The sequence below is a fragment of the Macrosteles quadrilineatus genome, unplaced genomic scaffold, assembly GCF_028750875.1.
Source record: "Macrosteles quadrilineatus isolate MER2022 unplaced genomic scaffold, UCM_ALF_1.0 Scaffold_8__2_contigs__length_117827958, whole genome shotgun sequence".
Lineage (NCBI taxonomy): Eukaryota > Metazoa > Arthropoda > Insecta > Hemiptera > Cicadellidae > Macrosteles > Macrosteles quadrilineatus.
Window position 1 is genome coordinate 56,030,206 of NW_026542601.1, and position 18,912 is coordinate 56,049,117.

An 18,912-nucleotide genomic window follows, 5' to 3' on the forward strand; every position below is an offset into this window, starting at 1 on the left:
TCTCAGAATATTAAGAAAAGGCATAATTTGAGTACAGTTAAGGGCTAAAGTTTCGGAACGGTGGCGCTATCCGTTGACATTGGATCAAACTCAATTCACTTTTTTTACAACTAAACATATGGACATGGTATGAATTAGTGGCATTTAGTGACCGCGGAGTCATACCGACGTTAAATTAGTTTTTAATGTTAACCCCAGATTGCAGGGACTTATTACTGTACTTCCAGAGCAGAGCCAGCGTTTACAATTTTAACATATTTTTCTAAGTCTGGTTCATAAAAGTATTGTACATTTGTATTTCCTAGCAAGACTTGACAACAAATTGTTTTTAAAAACAAACATAAAAGAGGTCAAGTAAAACTAACAAGAAAGAATATATACAAAACTTAATACCCTCATTTGCTACTCTTCTTGCTGTATGCATTATAAAAACTTCTATCAGATCATTACAAAACTTTACGATGATGTTCTATAACTGTTTGGGAACGATTCTGTCAAGCTTCCTTTTTCATATTTACCTGAGGCTTTACTACTTGGGGTTTCAGTAAAAAAAAATTTAGGTACTTCATTCATCTGTTTCTGTTGGGAGCAATACAAAAATAAAAAATCAATACTATATTAGCATTTGCTTTGTATGTTTTTATTTTGTTTAAACCTATTGAAAAAACAAAACAGAATACTTTGTTAAACTAAATTAAACTATATTTAGAACTAGTTTTAAATACATGGTTGTAAAATACATACAGCACATTAGATAAGAGTATGCCTACAACATGAGGCGACCTTACACATAGACTAATGACCCAATGACTAACTAGCCCTTATTATCTTACCTCGTCGTTGTTCTTGCCTTTGAAGGAATATATTGCCTGGACAAGCACTGGCTGTTCCGTCATGGCGACGAGGCTGCAACACAGATCACGACATGTCAGTAAACAGCAAACGCAACACTATAACTATCGCTAGAGCTGAGGAATCTTGGCAACACCTCACACTTGGCACTGCGCCATCCCCACTGACTCCACCGATTTCTGTTCAACTGGCAAAATTATAAGTATGTCCTAACTCTGTCAGTTTTTTTTTTTTTTTTTTTTTTTTTTTTTTTTTTTTTTTTTTTATTTAAAAGATTATTTAAATAAAAACTGATCCAGCAGTAAGCAGTTGAACTTTATGGTCATGTGGAATCAATACCACATAAGCCTAATCGACATAAGAAAACAGATATTACCTGGATTTGTTAAAAACATTAAATAAGTTTGGGTTACTGAACCTAAACTGGTAAAGTGGATACTAAAGATGGACAGGTACCGAAATTTCGGGAAATTTTCGGGGAAAAAATATTCCCGATATTCAGGACGGGATTAAATTTGATTCGGGAATTTTTCGGGACGGGATTTTATCCGATCGTCGGCGATTTTACCGCTTAGCGAGTGACGATGACGCCACTATCGCGAGAGATGTTCACGATAGTTCTGCGAACGCAGGAGGCGAAGTCATTTCGACGATCCCGCCGTGACCGCGGCGTCATACCGACGATCCCGCCGAACCGCGAGTAATACAGACGATCACGCCGTGACCGCGGAGTCATACCGACTTTCACGCCGTGACCGCGGAGTCATACCGACGATCACGCCGTGACTGCAGAGTCATACCGACGTTGGCGAAGTTACCGCGGAGTTAAACCGACGATCGTGAAGTTACCGTGGAGCTATACCGACGATCACGCCGTGACCGCGGAGTCATACCGACGTTCACGCCGTGACCGCGGAGTCATACCGACGATCACGCCGTGACTGCAGAGTCATACCGACGTTGGCGAAGTTACCGCGGAGTTAAACCGACGATCGTGAAGTTACCGTGGAGCTATACCGACGATCACGCCGTGACCGCGAGTTATACCGACGATCAACCCGTGACCGCGGAGTCATACCGACGATCAACCCGTGACCGCGGAGTCATACCGACGATCAACCCGTGACCGCGGAGTCATACCGACGATCGCGATTTTACCGCGGAGTTATACCGACGATCACGCCGTGACCGCAGTCATTTCGACGATCGCGCTGTGACCACGGTGTCACACCGAAGATCCCGCCGAAACCGTGAGTCATACCGTCGATCACGCCGTGACCGCGGAGTCATAACGACGTTCACGCCGTGACCATGAAGATGAAGTCATACCTACGATCATGCCGTGACCACGAGTAATACCGCGGAGTCATACCGACGATAGCTAAGTAACCGCGGAGTCATACCGCGAGTCATACCGACGATCACGCCGTGACTGCGGAGTCATACCGAAGATCCCGCCGTGACCGCGAGTGATTTTGACGATAGCACCGTGACTGTGAGTCAATTCGACCACGAGTCACAAGTTGCTATACCCGTAAGTTTTTACCCATTCTTTTGTTTTTATATGTCAGTGCCACAAATGGTAAACATTGATTTCGTTTGTCTTATTTGGTAACTGCAATACTCAATACTTTCTTTTTAAGCACAGGAAAAAATCCCGTCCCGTCCCGAACTAAAAATTCAATCCCGTCCATCCCTAGTGGATACCATTCAATAACAAATCTTAAGGTACTGAGTTTTAAATGGTAAAAATTTACCTCAAGTTATCATTTCTTAGACCCAACAATTATTTCTTTTAAAAAAGGAAGTATTGGTTATATAAATATTTGGAGATGAGGATGCAACTTGGCATATAACACGAATATGAATGAAAGATGTGTGTTGGCTGAGACAGTTCCATTGTGTAACTCTACTGAGTAAGACCGACTATTTCTTAAAAACGACATTAGGAATAATTAAAATCTACAAAATTGAAGCATTGAAGGATAGCTTGATAATTTTACTTATCAAGGGTTGTCCAAAAGTAAGAGTTGTTTTGGTCTAGTGCAGGGTAATTACTTATTTAGGTACCCCAACTCACCTTAAACGTTTAAAATACACTTTTAAACTATTCTAAGAGCCTACATTAGGCCTACCTATTGGGATGGGGAAGCCACCTAGGCAAGGGTGGTCCCAGAGGGTGGGGGGGGGGGGTCAAGGGGGTCATGACCCCCCAAAATCTTTTTTTTTACAGATAAAACCTAGAGTACCTATTGAAAACTTGAAAACTGACTATTGGATAAAGAAGAGTTTCAAGATAATAATATTATAACAAATAAAGAGGTTGTATTAATAGGCAAAGCTTGAACAGTAACTGAACGTTAATGTATCTGACTTAAACGTTAGGAATTTGCAATCACAGTAATGTAATTAAATGATTACCGGTACGTTAGCCAATTTTAAAACTTCCAATATTTAAATAGTAGGCTACTCATAACTTTTTAATAATTAGAGGACCTGATATCAAATTTAAGAATAGCAAAAACCAATATGAGAACACTGAGAACAAATTTTATGTACCTAGGCCAAATCTACAATCAGTGAGTGACGGCGACTAGAAACTTTGTGTGGTTTAATTGCTGCTTAGTGCTTACTGGGCAGTTAGGCTATAATGCAGTCATGTTGAGTAAAACTTCTCAAACACTTCTTACATAAAATAAGTTCTAGTTTGAAATTTTGGCCCGATTTTGGAATACATTTCTGTTTACCATGCACACCAACACCAGTTGAAAGAGTATTTTTACAAATTTTTAATGATTGGTGAATAGGTAGAACCTTGATGCGAGAGTCCGTTACCTACATACATCAATTCAATGCATTTAAAAAATTTTGAACTGAATGTGTTATATATACCTGCGAGTAAAAACCATGTGTTATAATGAAATTCCACTACCCTCAATAATGCAAAAAATGCATTGCATGTTTATTTTTTTAACATCTCTTGAAATACACTGGAAAGCTTGTACACATTAGGCTAAATCAGTTTCATTTTGTATGTCTTTGAGATCGTACAGCTTAAAAATCACTCATTAAAGCACATAATTTTAAAATTCATTCCCAGTGCCTCCTCTTTACTGGGGGGTTTTCCATACCCCCAATGACCCCCCCCCCCCAAATATAGGCCTAGGACCGCCCTCCTTGGACATAGGTGCGTATTTTAACCCAAACATAAGTGAAGGGTGATAGTAGGCCTAGAATAAAGTGAGATGCCTTGTTTGTAGCTGAGTCCTGACCAGCAGTCTAGACATAACTCCCGCCAGATCACGTCGTGTCCCATGGGCCTACTGTCGCAGTTTTTTTAGCCCTAAATGTTCTTTTAATGTGCGTGTACCGGTACGTGTTCGTGTTTTGTTTATTTATTTATTAGAATGAAGCGAGAAGACATCTTTAACAGCCTGGAGATAACTCTTAGGCCTATGTGTGTTGACACCGGTAGCAACTCAGCTACAAACAGGATCGCATTTAAATGCAGATATTTACACCAATTTAGAGTTATTAGGTTAGGTTAGGTTAGGCTACACGAGGTGTATAGTAATCTAGGTGTGGTGTCTAGTAAAGGAACTACTCTGTCACTATGTTTAGGCTTCTCCCACCATAAAATCCCACCAGTCCCCTAGTTGGTAGGGGTTATTGCTGATATATATAAGCCTATCCGATTGTAGAGGTCAAAGGAAGCCTCAGCGACAAAAAAGTCATAGTTTGTAGTGTTGGTGTCCAGGAACAGTTTGAAAACGTCAAGTTAGGACGTTTTAGGTGAGTTGGGTATCGGAAATATTTAGGCCTAACTTACCAATAAGTCAAAAATCGGGTGCAGATCATAAAATGCATAACTTATTAACTGAGAAGTCAATACCCTCGATTATTAAAACTTTGGTACGGTACGGTATATTATTTCCATTTGATAGCATCGATTAATGTTCAATCGATGGTGGATAGTGGCCATATGAAAATTAAAATCAGGTTTAGCCTTATTGAAGTAAGCCTCGCCTAGTCTTTCATTATTCATTTACATGGATTTTGCCAACCCTGGATAGGCCTAACTTAGCTTACAGATTAAATAAGTAGGCCTACCCAGTTAACGAACGGATGCATAGATTAAGCTAATGTCACAAGAAAAGGAAACCAACATACCTCTATGAAAGAATAGTCCCACACCGCAGGTTTTAATAAAATTACACTTTCAAGAGGACATAGCTATAATATTTTCACTGTCTATAATCTTGCAGATGAATCAATCTTCTTAAATAAAAATCGTCAAGGAAAATACTAATTTTTGAGGGTGAAAATTCGTATTCTAAAAATAACCTAACTACTAACTAACTAATAGCATAGATAATAGTCAAAGCTAGAACAAAATCAAGGAGTTATAAGTTTTAAGTTTCAGTTCAGTTTACCTTTATTAAAATAAAAACACCAACACCAACACCCAAAATAAAATCATCTGTGAAGTTGTGATCTGTTAGCACCAGCGGCTAGTGGTATGATATCAGGGAAGTTACATAAGAAGAGGCATTGATTATGTAGAATATATCACTATATTATTATTTTATCGTAATCGTAGTGTATTGTATTACTATCATCATTATTACATAATATATCTGGCTTAATTCACAAGTTCAATCATATAAAATATTAAGTTTTTGTACGATTATTGATTAGAACGGAACATATTTACTACCGACCGTCACATTCCTCTGTATCATTACTAGCCATGGTGGAATCTTCCACCATGATTACTAGCTGTTACGGAGTATGTTTTATCTATGCTGTTACCATTGACTATAATATACCTATAGGTATATATAGTCAATGCTGTTACCCACACTGAGCTATAATTCTAACTGGAGGTAGCACTGAATGTCAAAGATGCGTGTCGCCAGCCGCCATGTTTGCGTGAGGTGTGAGTTATAAGAAGCCATGTTATTGGGTAAGAAAACTCACTGCTATACCAACCTAGTTTAGAAGCCATGTTATTGCTATGATAAGAAAACTCGCTGCTATACCCGTTACCCGCTGCTACACCAACCTAACAAAATCAGTGAGTGACACGCTTTTGACAGACTTCTGCCATGGCAGTGCTAGCTCCAGTTATAATTTTAGCTCAGTGGTTACCCACGGGCTTCACCCACCTTCACCCCATTTGACTTCGTAGGTAAGTATTAATAAAACTATTTATTGGTTAAGTTAAGCTGAAATAAAAAAACAGAATACAAAGAAATAAGTACAGCTGAAGACGAGGTATTTTTAACATTATGGGTACCGTATGTGGAAAGTTCCCCTTAGAAAGGAATTACCTTAAAGGGTAATTTATGAAATAATGGATAGTTTTGCGCAAGATTTCTCGTCATGACGAACATTTTAAGTACCTATATGGTTTATGGTGATGTGTTTCTCAAAAGTTCATGGGTACTTTTGGGATTTATATAGGGATTTATGTCTGGATGTAGGCATAGTAGTCTCCAGACAGACACCTCCAAGTGAATGTGGTAATCTTATCAAGATTACTTTTTATTACAACTTTATCATAACATGAGACACACACACACACACACACATCCATCTTTATTGCAATGAGCACATTGAATGAAATACATTCAAAATTATTCAGATGTGCCTTTGTTATCATAGGTCCAAATAAGAACTGCAAAAACAAATATGATATAAATTAATACACAAAGTAGAATTTAAGTATATTATTTCATTTGATTTAATAAATAACAGTATCAGCAATAATACCATACTTTCTCCCATTCGCTTGCAAACGCCACTTTACTTATGATGGGCAAGTGGGGGTAACTATGATATTTTTATGGGGAAGCCTTTAGCAGTTTTTAAACCATTTTGCTTGGAGTTAAAAGGACAAAGTGAAGAGCCGTATATAAAACATCCAAATATCCGCTTTTCGTTTTTGTTATTTTATGAAAAGATCACAACATTTGCAATCAATTTTGAACCAAAAATTTTACAGCAATAGGATCTGTATAGTTTTGTTTAGAGAAATAAGAGCTATAACCTTTTAAATGTTAATTTAAAGTTGTTCAGGCTGTTTTTTTTTGTTAATTTAGTTTTCCCATTATTTTGTGGGGTTTTATGGGAAAATCACCATTAAAAATCATAATAAAAAAAAAAACTCCTGGAAATAACATAGATTAGGACCCACATACATAATTTCTTAAAAATTGGACCACAGGTGTAGTCTGTACGGTAGCTCGGTACACATCCACATTCTACACATAAAGACAGACAGACAGACATACACACATTACATCACCTAAAAAACCACTTTTTTGGGATCAGTCATGGGTACCATAACAGCCAGACCACAGACTGGCCAGACTGTTTGCCAGATTTTTTAATCAAAATCGTTGTAGTTGATGTGAGCCACCTACAGATTGGGCTGATCTAAATTACTAAATTCTGTCGAATACACAAACTTTTTTACCAAGTCAAAACTTAGGTAATGACTTATGGTGATCTATAGCAAGTGTTATGATCCATAAACCGAGTCAGCAACAATAAATAATAAATGAAATGAAATGAAATGAAATGGTTTATTTGCCATTGATCATATACATGAGATAGGCATTGTCATAGTTATAATAAGGTATAAAATACAATTTTAGACATTCACTAGCACATTTATTTAGTAATTTATTCTTTCACTGTTTTAATTTTGAAATCATTCCCAATTGTAGTGTTAGATACAAACCAGGGTTCACCAATAATCCATCACAACGTCTTAGTCTATTATTTGTATTGATACATTCTTTTCTCTCATGGCAACTAGTGAGGATCTATGACTAATCAAATTTAATAATTTAGATTGAGTCACCTTTTTCCACAGGTGTTAAGTTATGCAGGTGCATACCATGTAAAAACAACATGATCAAGTAAAACATTCAGTTCATTCACCAATTCAAGCAGATAAGCTAACACGGGATAATAATGTTGATACTGTTTTTAGTTTCTTTATGTTTTAGTGTTTTTGTAATTATTGATGTTTCATCCTCCAAAATTGTTCCAGGTAATTTATGACTTTCATTTTTAACAATAAGAAGTATTATTAATATACGTACTGTACTTGCTAAAATGAACACAAAACTGTTCAAAATTTTAAAATTTTTATTGATTCCCCATGACATATTATTGTTTGGAGGTTCATAGTTAGAAAATAATAATCAATAAAATTATTTTCTTTTTGATTAGGTTCTCTTTAGTAAAATTTCTAAAATATTCAAAGAAATAATATCTTTAGGACCTCTTGTTTTCAGATACTCATAAATACACTGGGCAAATTAATGCACACTCCTTAGAATTAGCCATCCACGAAGAATCAATTACTGTAATTGCATACCTATTACAACTTATTAAGTAGAATATCTTTTCAAAATTAGGAGCTTAGCTAAACTTGTAAAATTGTTAGTTATCAATCAATTAACTTATTTTTTATTGCACTTTAAGTTTAGTGTAAAAACAATGTTATATCAGGAGGACCATTGAAGATATTTTCCATCACGACTAGTAAAAAAAAAACATGGCAAGTGTTCAAGTGTGTTTATGTACAACAAGCTTTTTTACCGACCCTAATGAATAATGACACAATAATCCCTCAAATACCATGAGCCCAGCATCACCAAACAAAGAACATATTATTAGGATTGTTAAATTGTGTTAGTGTGATGACAATAGTTATCTTTCATCTATACCCTCGCCGCAGCAAACCTGCAGACTAAGCGAATATCCATTTACCTGGCTGGATTTCTACTAAAATATTCCCTGAAAATTGTCAGATTTATTTCCTATTTAAATAACATTCGTTTTTGTCTTTTGAGTACCGTACCTAGGTTTTCTGCTACAGGGAAGGTATTGAGTGGTGTATTTTATTGAAATTTTGATAGCTTAGTATGAAATAAACAAAATTGCCAAATTTGATTAAAATACATCCATAAAAAAACAAACTATAACCGTTTATTTATTCTATACGAGAGGTCGTCCAGTGGTCGAAACTCGACCAAAAATATGTAATGTACTCACTTATCTATTTTCACCCCACACTGTAAATAAAACATGTGATTGGAGTTTCCTCCATTTGTTTTGATTTTCTGTTTATATTTCGTTGTTATTTCGTAACCAGCATAGCAACGCATAAGATCCATGTTAATTTTTTCAAATTTTTAAACTCATTTTTTGTGCTTATCTTTGAGCCTATTTAAATTTATAAAGGGATTCTGCACACCTACAGGAAAATAGCTTTCCAACGGTATGCGTAGATTTTCCCTACGATGCACACGAGCTGAGAAAAAAGGTTTTAAAGAAACATGCTTGCCTATTAATATATAGATAGATAGATAAGAATAACATTTGAATTTTAAATTTAAAGTTTTTTAAATTATCTCCGTAATTGTTAGGCATACAACAACGCTTCAATATACAAAATTATTTCTTTTTTAAGCTCTACAAAATGGCATGGAAAAGTTGTGAAATTTTATGTTTTTAATCAAAAATGGGAAAAACTAATTTTTACCCCACAAAACCCCCCATAAACCCCCGTTCCCATAATCCAATCATGCTGGCTCACAAACTCATTCGAATAAGTGTAGTTTTACATGTTTGTACCAAATTTCATCAACATCGGATCATTTTTTATCGAGTTATCGCACTAACGGATACACACACACATACACATATACTGTATATAATATATAAATATGAATTTGAACGAAGGGTGTTTTTGGCCTCTGGTGACCTCAAAACGGAAAAAGTAAATTAGTCCCGGGTCTAGGTCTTACCATGAGACCTATGGTAATACTGTAGCTTTATTAAATTTGCTAAAAAGACTCTATTTGAGGTTAAAAGCCTTGATGATTTCTTGAAAATAATTGGGTTAAAAACTTGTTGATACCTTTAGCTACAATACAATATGATTGAATTTTGGACATAAGATTAAAGAAGGCTCAGACCTGGGGCCCATTTCATAATAAACTACAAGTTACAAGTTACAACTTGTAACTTTTAATTTCCATTAGATTTGCATTGGGCGATCAGCTGATTTTACTAATAATATTAGTTTGTACTTTATTATGAAATGGGCCCCAGGTTATAAAACTCTCCCTTTAAACATTAACAGCTGATGGAGTCAGTCATACCAATGAATACAAATACTGAGAGTGCATGGGCAATGAATACAAACCACTATAGTGGTTTGAGAAATCTTAAAACAAAAACTAATTTAAAGGGTAGTTTAGTTTAACGCCCTCATAACAAGGAAGTTATGGCACCCATGCCAATGAATACAAACCACTAGTGGTTTGTATTCATTGGCATGGGTGCCATAACTTCCTTGTTATGAGGGCGTTGAACTAAACTACCCTTTAAATTAGTTTTTGTTTTAAGATTTCTCAAATAGGAACTAATCTTCTACATAAACACAAGTAGCAACAAAATATTGTAAAACCATTGTTGATTAACGCTGCCAACAATATTGTTCTAACATAACAACACGTTTTTTTCTAACATTAGATTTTATGTTGTTTCAATATTGACAACAACATCGAGACAATATTGTTGACGTTGTGCTACTTTGGGAAGGGTCCCCCACTCAACAGACATGTCTGGTAACTAAAGGTTCTATGGTGCTCCTGAAACAATGTTTACATACAACTCTCTTACATCAGTGTCTAAATTATAACACTTTTTAGCATAAGATTTTCAAGCTGTATGTCCTCTTCAGCATGTTCTTGAAGTCGACTCTTTTCTCAAGTGTAAATTAAATAATTTATTGTTTGAGAAAGTATAACTTGTTTAACACACCAAAAGAGGATTTTTCATAAGTCAGTTTACATTTTCCTCATAAAGTTCATGCACTGCTTTTTCCAGCCATTGACTTCAGGAATGTGGAGTACTACACCAACGAGCAATGTGGAGAATGGCCCCACTGCCCCCTAGTTGACTGTCGTCTGTTGCCGCCTATAGTGCTGGGCTTCTGCTGTGGGTGCAAACAGACACGAGGTAGGCAAAGAAAATATTCACCAACAGATCTTTAATTCTTTAAGCACTGTTGAATTAACCTTGTAATGATTTCAAAAACTTAATATTTTTTATTAAGAGTCTGCCCTCCCTACACGGAAAAATTGCGTTACAGTTCAACCGACAGCCGCTTGGAGCGCTCCTTGGCCAGGCGTGTGAGGGGAAGTGACTGCGGCTCCATGGAGGAAATTAGTTAGGTAGGGGGAGACAGTCCGTGGTGTGGACCAAACCAACACGCACTGCGTTGAGCTCTGACTCTGCTACCGTAGACAATTCAACAAATAATTATTGGGTTTTGAGCCAAATATATGTAACATGTTAAATTTTACCATGAAATATTTTTGTGTAAGGGGCCAATTTAGCTCCAATGCAAGGTCACAAATGTAAATTTGTAAATCCCGCCAACGTTTGAGTCGGCGGCTTCCATTCGCACAGCACCGGGCGCTCTGCGCATGCCCAACTGGACCTGCGCACAAGCGTCGTCCCCGGCCATTGCACCGTACGCAGCTCCTTGAGACAGTCAAGTCAAGGCCAGGCCAGGACACGAGAGAGTTGACTTCACATCACCTGACAGTTGAGTCAGGGAGTCGCCGAGTCGATCATACCCACTACGAGGCAGACGACTGTCAACCACGCACGGTTCTACGAGGACTAAGGACCACGACTCTGTGTAATCGCCTTGCCTTGAATCAGACATTTGTCATACTGTTCGTTCAAGTCTAGTACAAGATCAAGTTTCATTGAATATTCTGATAAAGTCAGCTTAACGTAAAACCTGCTTGCGCTAATTGTTCAGTATATTTATTCTTCAGTATATTGTTCAGTACATTTATTACTGATCCGAGAGTAAACATCATTGCAGACATACATTGACATTTTGCCTCTCACATAATTTGATACTTTTATATGTCATTGTTTATTAAACTTGATTGAACAATAATTACACTCAAAGGAATTTACCGTATCTCTTATCCTCACACATAGGAGGAAACCATTTAGCTGCTGTTGTCATATTTACTGTGTGTTGTGTGTTAACTAACAAACTGTGTGTGGTTTTAAATTATTAACTGAACGTTTAATCGGATGTATCTAACGATTTATGTGACGAATTATCTGTAGTGTAAACAGGTAAATACTGTGCGACATCAAGTGTAGTTCTATCTTAACTAAATGGCTATAACCAAAGATATCTAACGTTTTGTATGACGAATTATCTGTAGTGTAAACAGGTTAGGGTAATACTGTGCAACATCAAGTGTAGTTTTATCTTAAACGGGTATAATCGAAGATATCTAACATTTTGTGTGACGAATTATCTGTAGTTTAAGCATGTAAATACTGTGTAACATCAAGACGTGTGATCTGATGGAATAATCGAGATACTAGCCTATTTGTGTAATCTGTGTAAATATCTGTGTAAACCATCCTTAACTGTGGTTCGCCCGCAGCACCCTCCGAACCTATCTGTGGTTCGCCCACAGCAATTACCTTTAGTTCCCTGTGGTTCGCCCACGGCAATTAGTTGTAGTTAGCGATAAATCCCTGTGGTTCGCCCACAACAATTAGTTATAGTTAGCTTTAATTCCCTTTCCCTGTGGTTCGCCCACAGCAATTAATCTTAGTTAGCGATAATCCCCTGTGGTTCGCCCACAGCAAATAGTCTTAGTTAGCAATAATACTCTGTGGTTCGCCCACAGCAATTAGTTTTAGTTAGCGATAATTACCTTTCTCTGTGGTTCGCCCACAGCATCCTCCGATCCTATCTGTGGATCGCCCACAGCATCCTCCGATCCTATCTGTGGTTCGCCCACAGCACTTAGCTTTAGCTAGCGATAATTCCCTGTGGTTCGCCCACAGCACTTAGCTTTAGCTAGCGATGATTCCCTGTGGTTTGCCCACAGCACTTAGCTTTAGCTAGCGATAATTCACTGTGGTTCGCCCACAGCACTTAGCTTTAGCTAGCGATGATTCACTGTGGTTCGCCCACAGCACTTAGCTTTAGCTAGCGATAATTCCCTGTGGTTCGCCCACAGCACTTAGCTTTAGCTAGCGATGATTCCCTGTGGTTTGCCCACAGCACTTAGCTTTAGCTAGCGATAATTCACTGTGGTTCGCCCACAGCACTTAGCTTTAGCTAGCGATAATTCACTGTGGTTCGCCCACAGCACTTTTAGCTATAGTTAGCATCAATCTCTGTGGTTCGCCCACGGAAATTAGTTATAGTTAAGGTAGCGATAATTCCCTTTCCCTGTGGTTCGCCCACAGCATTTAGATATAGTTAGCGATAATTCCCTGTGATTCGCCTACATCAGCTCTTAGCAATAATAACCTATCCTTAACTGTAGTCCACCCACAGCACTCCCCGATCCTTAACTGTGGTTTGCCCACAGCATGTGTAAATTAGTTATCAATACGTTTGTGTTTTATATAACTATATTTCAGGTGTCGTAGTTTTAGTAGTGACTAATATGTGTGTCTTAAATAACGGTATTTAAGGTGTCGTAGTGTAGATGTTACTAATACGTGTGTCTTGAATAACGTTATTTTGGGTGATGGTAGTTTTAGCGGGTACTAGTGCGTGCGTGTCATATATAACTGTGTGGCAGGTGGTGTAGGTTTTGTGCTTACTAATACTTGCGTGTTTTATTCAACTGTATTGTAGGTGTTGGTTAGTAATACTTGTGTGTTTTTATTTAACTGCTGTATTGTAGGTTTGGTATGATATAATCATATTTTGCAACTTTAGCTTCTTGCCTTTCCCCAAGATCGACGTATCCGTCCTAACTGTGGTTTGCCCACAGCAATCCGTCCCGAACTGTGGTTCACCCACAGCACTCCGTCCCAAACTGTGGTTCGCCCGCAGCGCACCTTTATTTCCATATAGAGAACAAATATGGCAATGATGATAAAGTGGGTTCGATTGTTGGAGATTTTATATCTTACCCTTTGTCTGAGCCATCCGTTCTCTTCTCAGAATATTAGTCCCCCTTTACTGTCGATTCGTTTGACATTTCGACCCCTGGAACCGCAACCCAGCGCAACTAGCTATCCGGCAACCGGGTCAAAACCGGGCTCGCGTATTTTCCAAACGCCTCCCCCGGAAAATACGTCGTAGGTTTTGGCGCCCGCAAACAGGGACTTGTTACTCAAACACAATAAAGATTAATTTTCGCAAAATTTGCAACTAGGTTACTGGCGCCCGTTCAGAATGACAGGTGGAACGACTACCACAACCGCTGTTAAGCTAAAGACGACGACTACGAGAACAACCGCCCAACAATAACTCCGTCCACTAATGTTGCTGTGACCTGTAGACCGGAATTAATTACCACGACTGACGTTTTAATAGTAACTACCTCCCAAGAATCGTTTAAACCAGCCACTACAACGGCACAGGCTAGGAGTGAGCTTCAACTTCCGCTCGAATCTGATTCTAGAGTCAATTGGGTTTACAAACTGTCCAAAGATGCAATTAGAAAAATGTTAAGGGACTATAACTTGTCAGACAAAGGTAAAACTGATGAATAAACGACTTGTAACTGCTATCAGAAAAAGTCCAACTAAGGAGATGGACCCAGTTATTTTGTACAGTGATGTTCTTCATAGCGGTTTCTGGCAGGTCGTGATTGATGAAAAATCTGAGAAACTCACAACTTTCATCACACCATTCGGACGCTTTTACTTTAGAAGACTACCATTTGGACTTACCTCAGTTCCGGAGCATTTCCAAAGAAAGATAGCTGAGGCTATTGAGGGGTTGGAAGGTGTCGTCAATTATATCGATGATTTTCTGGTGTATCGCAAAGACGATAAGGACAGACAGGCCCGTTTTTGACAATGTCAGCACCCTAGGCACAACTAATAGTAGGGCCCCTTTGCGATATATAAATAAAACGGTTACCACCGACTGGGTAATCCGGGAACTATGCGTGAATTTTTTTAACCAGGAATTGTGCGTGAATGTTGTATTTCTACCTGGAATTGTCAATTTACCGCAAAGGCGCAGCACAACAGTAACGTTTACGTGACCCCGGGAGACGATAATGTGTTTACACACGGCCGCGAGGGGTAATCAGAACTTTGCCACTAAGATCGCAGGAACTTTGTTAAGATCGCAGGAAACAGTAAGATTTTTGCCGCAATCGCGGGAGGCGATTACGACCTCTACAGAACCAAGGGAGATACAATAATCGGTCGCGAGGGATTATCAGAATTTTACCGCGATCGTCATATTTGTTTTAATGTCAAATCAAATGTTTTTAACAGTCTGTGTGAAACTTAGAAAAAATAGAGACTTTTAGAGATATAAAATATTGCATTGTTTTATTTTTATGTGTAATTTTAAAGAAAACTAGCTGTGTGCCCGTTCTACGCACGGGGATCTTATAGTAGTTAGTTGAAACCTTCTTATATTAAGATTAAGAACAGCAGTTAGTTTGCATATTTGCAGATATGCTGGCAAAACTATTATATATAAACCTTCGCAAATACAGTATCTGACAGTTCAAGCCAAAATAAATGCTTCGCAATTAAATGTCACCCGGATCATTATGGTCCATATGTCCAATGATTAAACTAAAAAATGTTTTATAGATCCATGAAGCGTAGCCCTAAAGTAGGCCTATAATTGAAAGTTACTTTCCACATCGGTTAACTTAAACGTATTTAAAGTACTACCTCAACCTCACCATTTAACACTTTATTCCGGTTGACATTTTCAGTATCAAAGGTGCTCTTGTCCATTCTGTGAAACACTGAGAAATAAGGACATTAATGCATTACCAACAGACATACACACAACAATCCAAAAAAGGCCACGAACTATTGATACATAAACAATATAAAGGCGTAAACAATTCATGATGGTTTGCCCAACAAATGTTTTACTCAAATAGGTTATCATTTTCTTAGCATACCGGGTAAGCTAAGATTTGGAATCCAGACAGAAAAAGCAAAACTTATACAGAGTTAAGACATCACTTAAATTGAATACGGACGGCTCTAATAAATAAGGTGCAACACCAACGATGACTAATTTGTTAACTACAGTGATGTGTTGGTACCTACGTAAAAATGATTCTAGCAGCTACCAACGGTTCTAAGGAAAAGAACCAGTACCTACGTAAGAACCTACCTAAGAACTATAGTACATCCGACCAATTAAATACATTAATATCTAGTCCCGAGGTTATTGATCTCTTGCTTTTGGATTTTCTCGTAAAAAGTTATAGCGTAAACTTATCGGTGTCAGTTTGAAAAAAAAAAACAACCTTACCCAAACAACTTTTTGTTATTTAATAGATTACGCATTCTCTAAACAATGATTAGTATATCTATTAACATTAGAAGGAAATGTGACGAAAATCACACAATGTTGGGGTTTTGGTCATTTGTAATTATATTTCTTAAGTAGGTAGGCCATGTATTCTATGGAAAAGTACCGGTATCAAGGATCGTCGTCAAAAAGGTTGTTATGAATATGTAGGCTTACGTACCCAAGATATGAGCTATGGGCCTATTGGCTGTATGGTCCAGCGATTGCATCACACGGTGAGTAGAAACAGAAAGTGACACATTGGAAAAGCGAGTTTAGCACTTCCTCTGTTAAACCTCTGTTACAATCACCCACTGCAGTTGTGATTTTTTACTTTACACTTTACACAACCGCCATTGAAGCGCCGTCAATGAGTGGAAACCTTTTTTGTAAGCTATTGGCGACGATCATTTCAGTGTCCCAGCCCTATACAACACTGATTCAAGGTCTTCTTTCTGGTTGTCAAAACTCAAGAAACATTTTATACTCAAAGAATTTCTGGACGATGTCTAGTTATTTAATTTCATTTACGGTTACACTATTAGACTATATTATTGCACTTGCGATTAATTAAATCCGTTATGTATAAAAACATTTTTAATCTCACTTGGTTGGGATTTGCTTTCAAAACGTGATTCGAAATGGTTGCGGTATTTGTAAACAACATTTGTAAACATATCATTGACAGCTAGAAAAGATCATCTTGATCCGAACAGCTGTTCGTTATTTCATAGACGATTATGTGATAAAAATTGAACGAAAATTTGACAAAAATCGCACAAAACTGCATTTTTGAACGTCCGTAATTTTATTTACAAAGTAGTGAGGCTATATTTAAATCACTAAAGACACTCTCGCCAATCCAGTGAATACATTAAAATGACTTGGATCTTGATAGGTACTCTGGTTTTCACGGAGAAGATTGTGTAAAATGCCATCTTGAGTGTTACAGACAAAGGGAAAGACAGACAGACAGACAGAAATAGAGATAAGACTCGTTTCTGCTTCTTTAATGTATAAAACGTAAAAATAACCTAAAAGTATATAATTCTGAGCAAAGTACAGACAAAACTCTAATTTTATTTATATAGATTACCACATTGTAAATTGGTAGTCCAGTAAACAAATAACTTTTAGTTAAGAGTCAATTCAGCAATTGGTTTTGAAGTAAGATTGGTGGTTTGACAAGTCCCTTATCAGTTAAAAATAATTTAGGAATCTTTTTTTATAAAAAGAGGTTGGCGCTAAAGTTTTATTTGCTCATCCATATAGTGCTCAGGCCTGTTCGTGGAGCATATCCAGCAAAGAAATGGGTGATCCGGTTCAGTAAAAGAATGCTAAAAGGGTCAACTTTTACTGATATAATTAAGTGGCAGGTATAAGGATTCGAACCCACGACATTGCTGTCATGAAATTTAAATCCGTCCTGCTACCGACTAAGATACCGACTCACTAAAACGTAATCAGGAGCTAACAACAGACTAATCCAAATACAACAAACTGTAGTATTTATTATTTAATTCTAACATAACTATTCCTACCTCAAAGGATTGAACAATGTTATGACTATAAGCACGGTAGTTGGAGGAGTTGAATCTGTAAATGAGGAACTAACACTACAATTTGACTTGATGATTTTCAATCAAATATTAAATATGAAGTTGGATGATCGCTGTTGTATTTCCTTATACTACAAATGCTGGTCGTTTATTAAAGAGTGAGCTTTATCTTGGAGAAACCTATATCATGATTGTTGAGTTCAATTGGTACTTTTAAATATAAATATTCCTTAGGATGTAGCATTACAAAAATTAAAAATGTGAATTGACTACTCCTGTTGTGTTGCAGACCACGTCGGCATTGAATGTCCTCAGTCCATGCCTTGTCCTCAAATCAACACTGAACTGTGTCATCAGTACAACCTCTTGATGAATTGCTGCTGTTAAAATGTTTAATTTTGGGATTGAGCATAAGGTTAATGAATCTGCACTTAGTTTTGTCCATTACATTATTTTGTCAGTTGTACTTTTATCAGCTAACAGATTTTTAGTCAATAAAACCACGATCTGCCAAGAATAGTGTACATTCATCATTATTATACATGAGTTACCTTATTCAAGATTCTCAACTGTATCTTATAACACAAACTTTAACCAATCAATTGGATTAAATTTTAAGTTCTCAGATTTAAATTCAGAGAGAATAATCTTCATAATCTACTCCACTTCTCAGGAAAATCACTTCAGTGGTTACTGGTGGATCTGAAAAAAGATTCAAAACATTATAATAACATAGGCATACAAATAGGGGTTTTGTGGCGTTATTACCAAAAGTGGTTAATGAGCTTTTCTTGAAACCTAAGTTTGACCGATCAATTGCAGACCGCATTTAACTTACACAAAAGAAAGGCTGCAATAACCTAATGATAGAGTCAAATGTCATAAGAAGATCGTCGGATCATTGGTTGGGTGAAAATACTGATTGATATTTCAGATGCATTGCAGCAATCCGCTTAATTTGGAGCTGTAGCATGAATACTGAATAATAAAAAAGTATTTTAAATGTACATCTTAAACTGTGCCACCATTGTTATTTTAGAAACTACAGCAAAACACTTTTATATTGGGAACTCCTAAACTCCTAAACCTTTGGGGGGAAAATGGCATTAAAACACTTAAAAT

The 18,912-nt window shown here is 37.2% G+C and overlaps 3 protein-coding genes across 6 annotated transcripts in view; 1 reads left to right on the plus strand and 2 right to left on the minus strand.

Annotated features, from left to right (window-relative positions):
- LOC128999453 (rho guanine nucleotide exchange factor 7-like) overlaps window positions 1–5,309 on the minus strand; it is a 69,178-nt gene extending 63,869 nt beyond the window's left edge. For 3 of the 4 annotated variants that reach the window (XM_054425985.1, XM_054425987.1, XM_054425988.1), the window contains exons 1-2: window positions 5,023–5,212; window positions 834–906 (exon numbers count right to left, since the gene is read on the minus strand). In XM_054425985.1, the coding sequence (XP_054281960.1) occupies window positions 834–896 (63 nt within the window). In that variant the 5' untranslated portion in view covers window positions 897–906; window positions 5,023–5,212. Of the gene's footprint in view, window positions 1–833; window positions 907–5,022; window positions 5,213–5,285 lie in introns of those variants that run through there. The other variant, XM_054425986.1, reaches the window with a different exon arrangement.
- A 2,464-nt stretch (window positions 5,310–7,773) lies between these two features.
- Window positions 7,774–18,307, plus strand: LOC128999454 (uncharacterized). Its single transcript, XM_054425989.1, has 3 exons — window positions 7,774–7,915; window positions 10,768–10,899; window positions 18,080–18,307. The coding sequence occupies exons 1-3, from the start codon at window positions 7,837–7,839 to the stop codon at window positions 18,175–18,177; spliced, it is 309 nt and encodes a 102-aa protein (XP_054281964.1). The 5' UTR covers window positions 7,774–7,836; the 3' UTR covers window positions 18,178–18,307.
- Window positions 18,299–18,912, minus strand: part of LOC129000398 (xanthine dehydrogenase-like) — a 46,634-nt gene continuing 46,020 nt past the window's right edge. Inside the window, exon 23 of the mRNA XM_054427363.1 lies at window positions 18,299–18,492. Within this exon, the coding sequence (XP_054283338.1) occupies window positions 18,425–18,492 (68 nt within the window). The 3' untranslated portion in view covers window positions 18,299–18,424. The remainder of the gene's footprint in view (window positions 18,493–18,912) is intronic.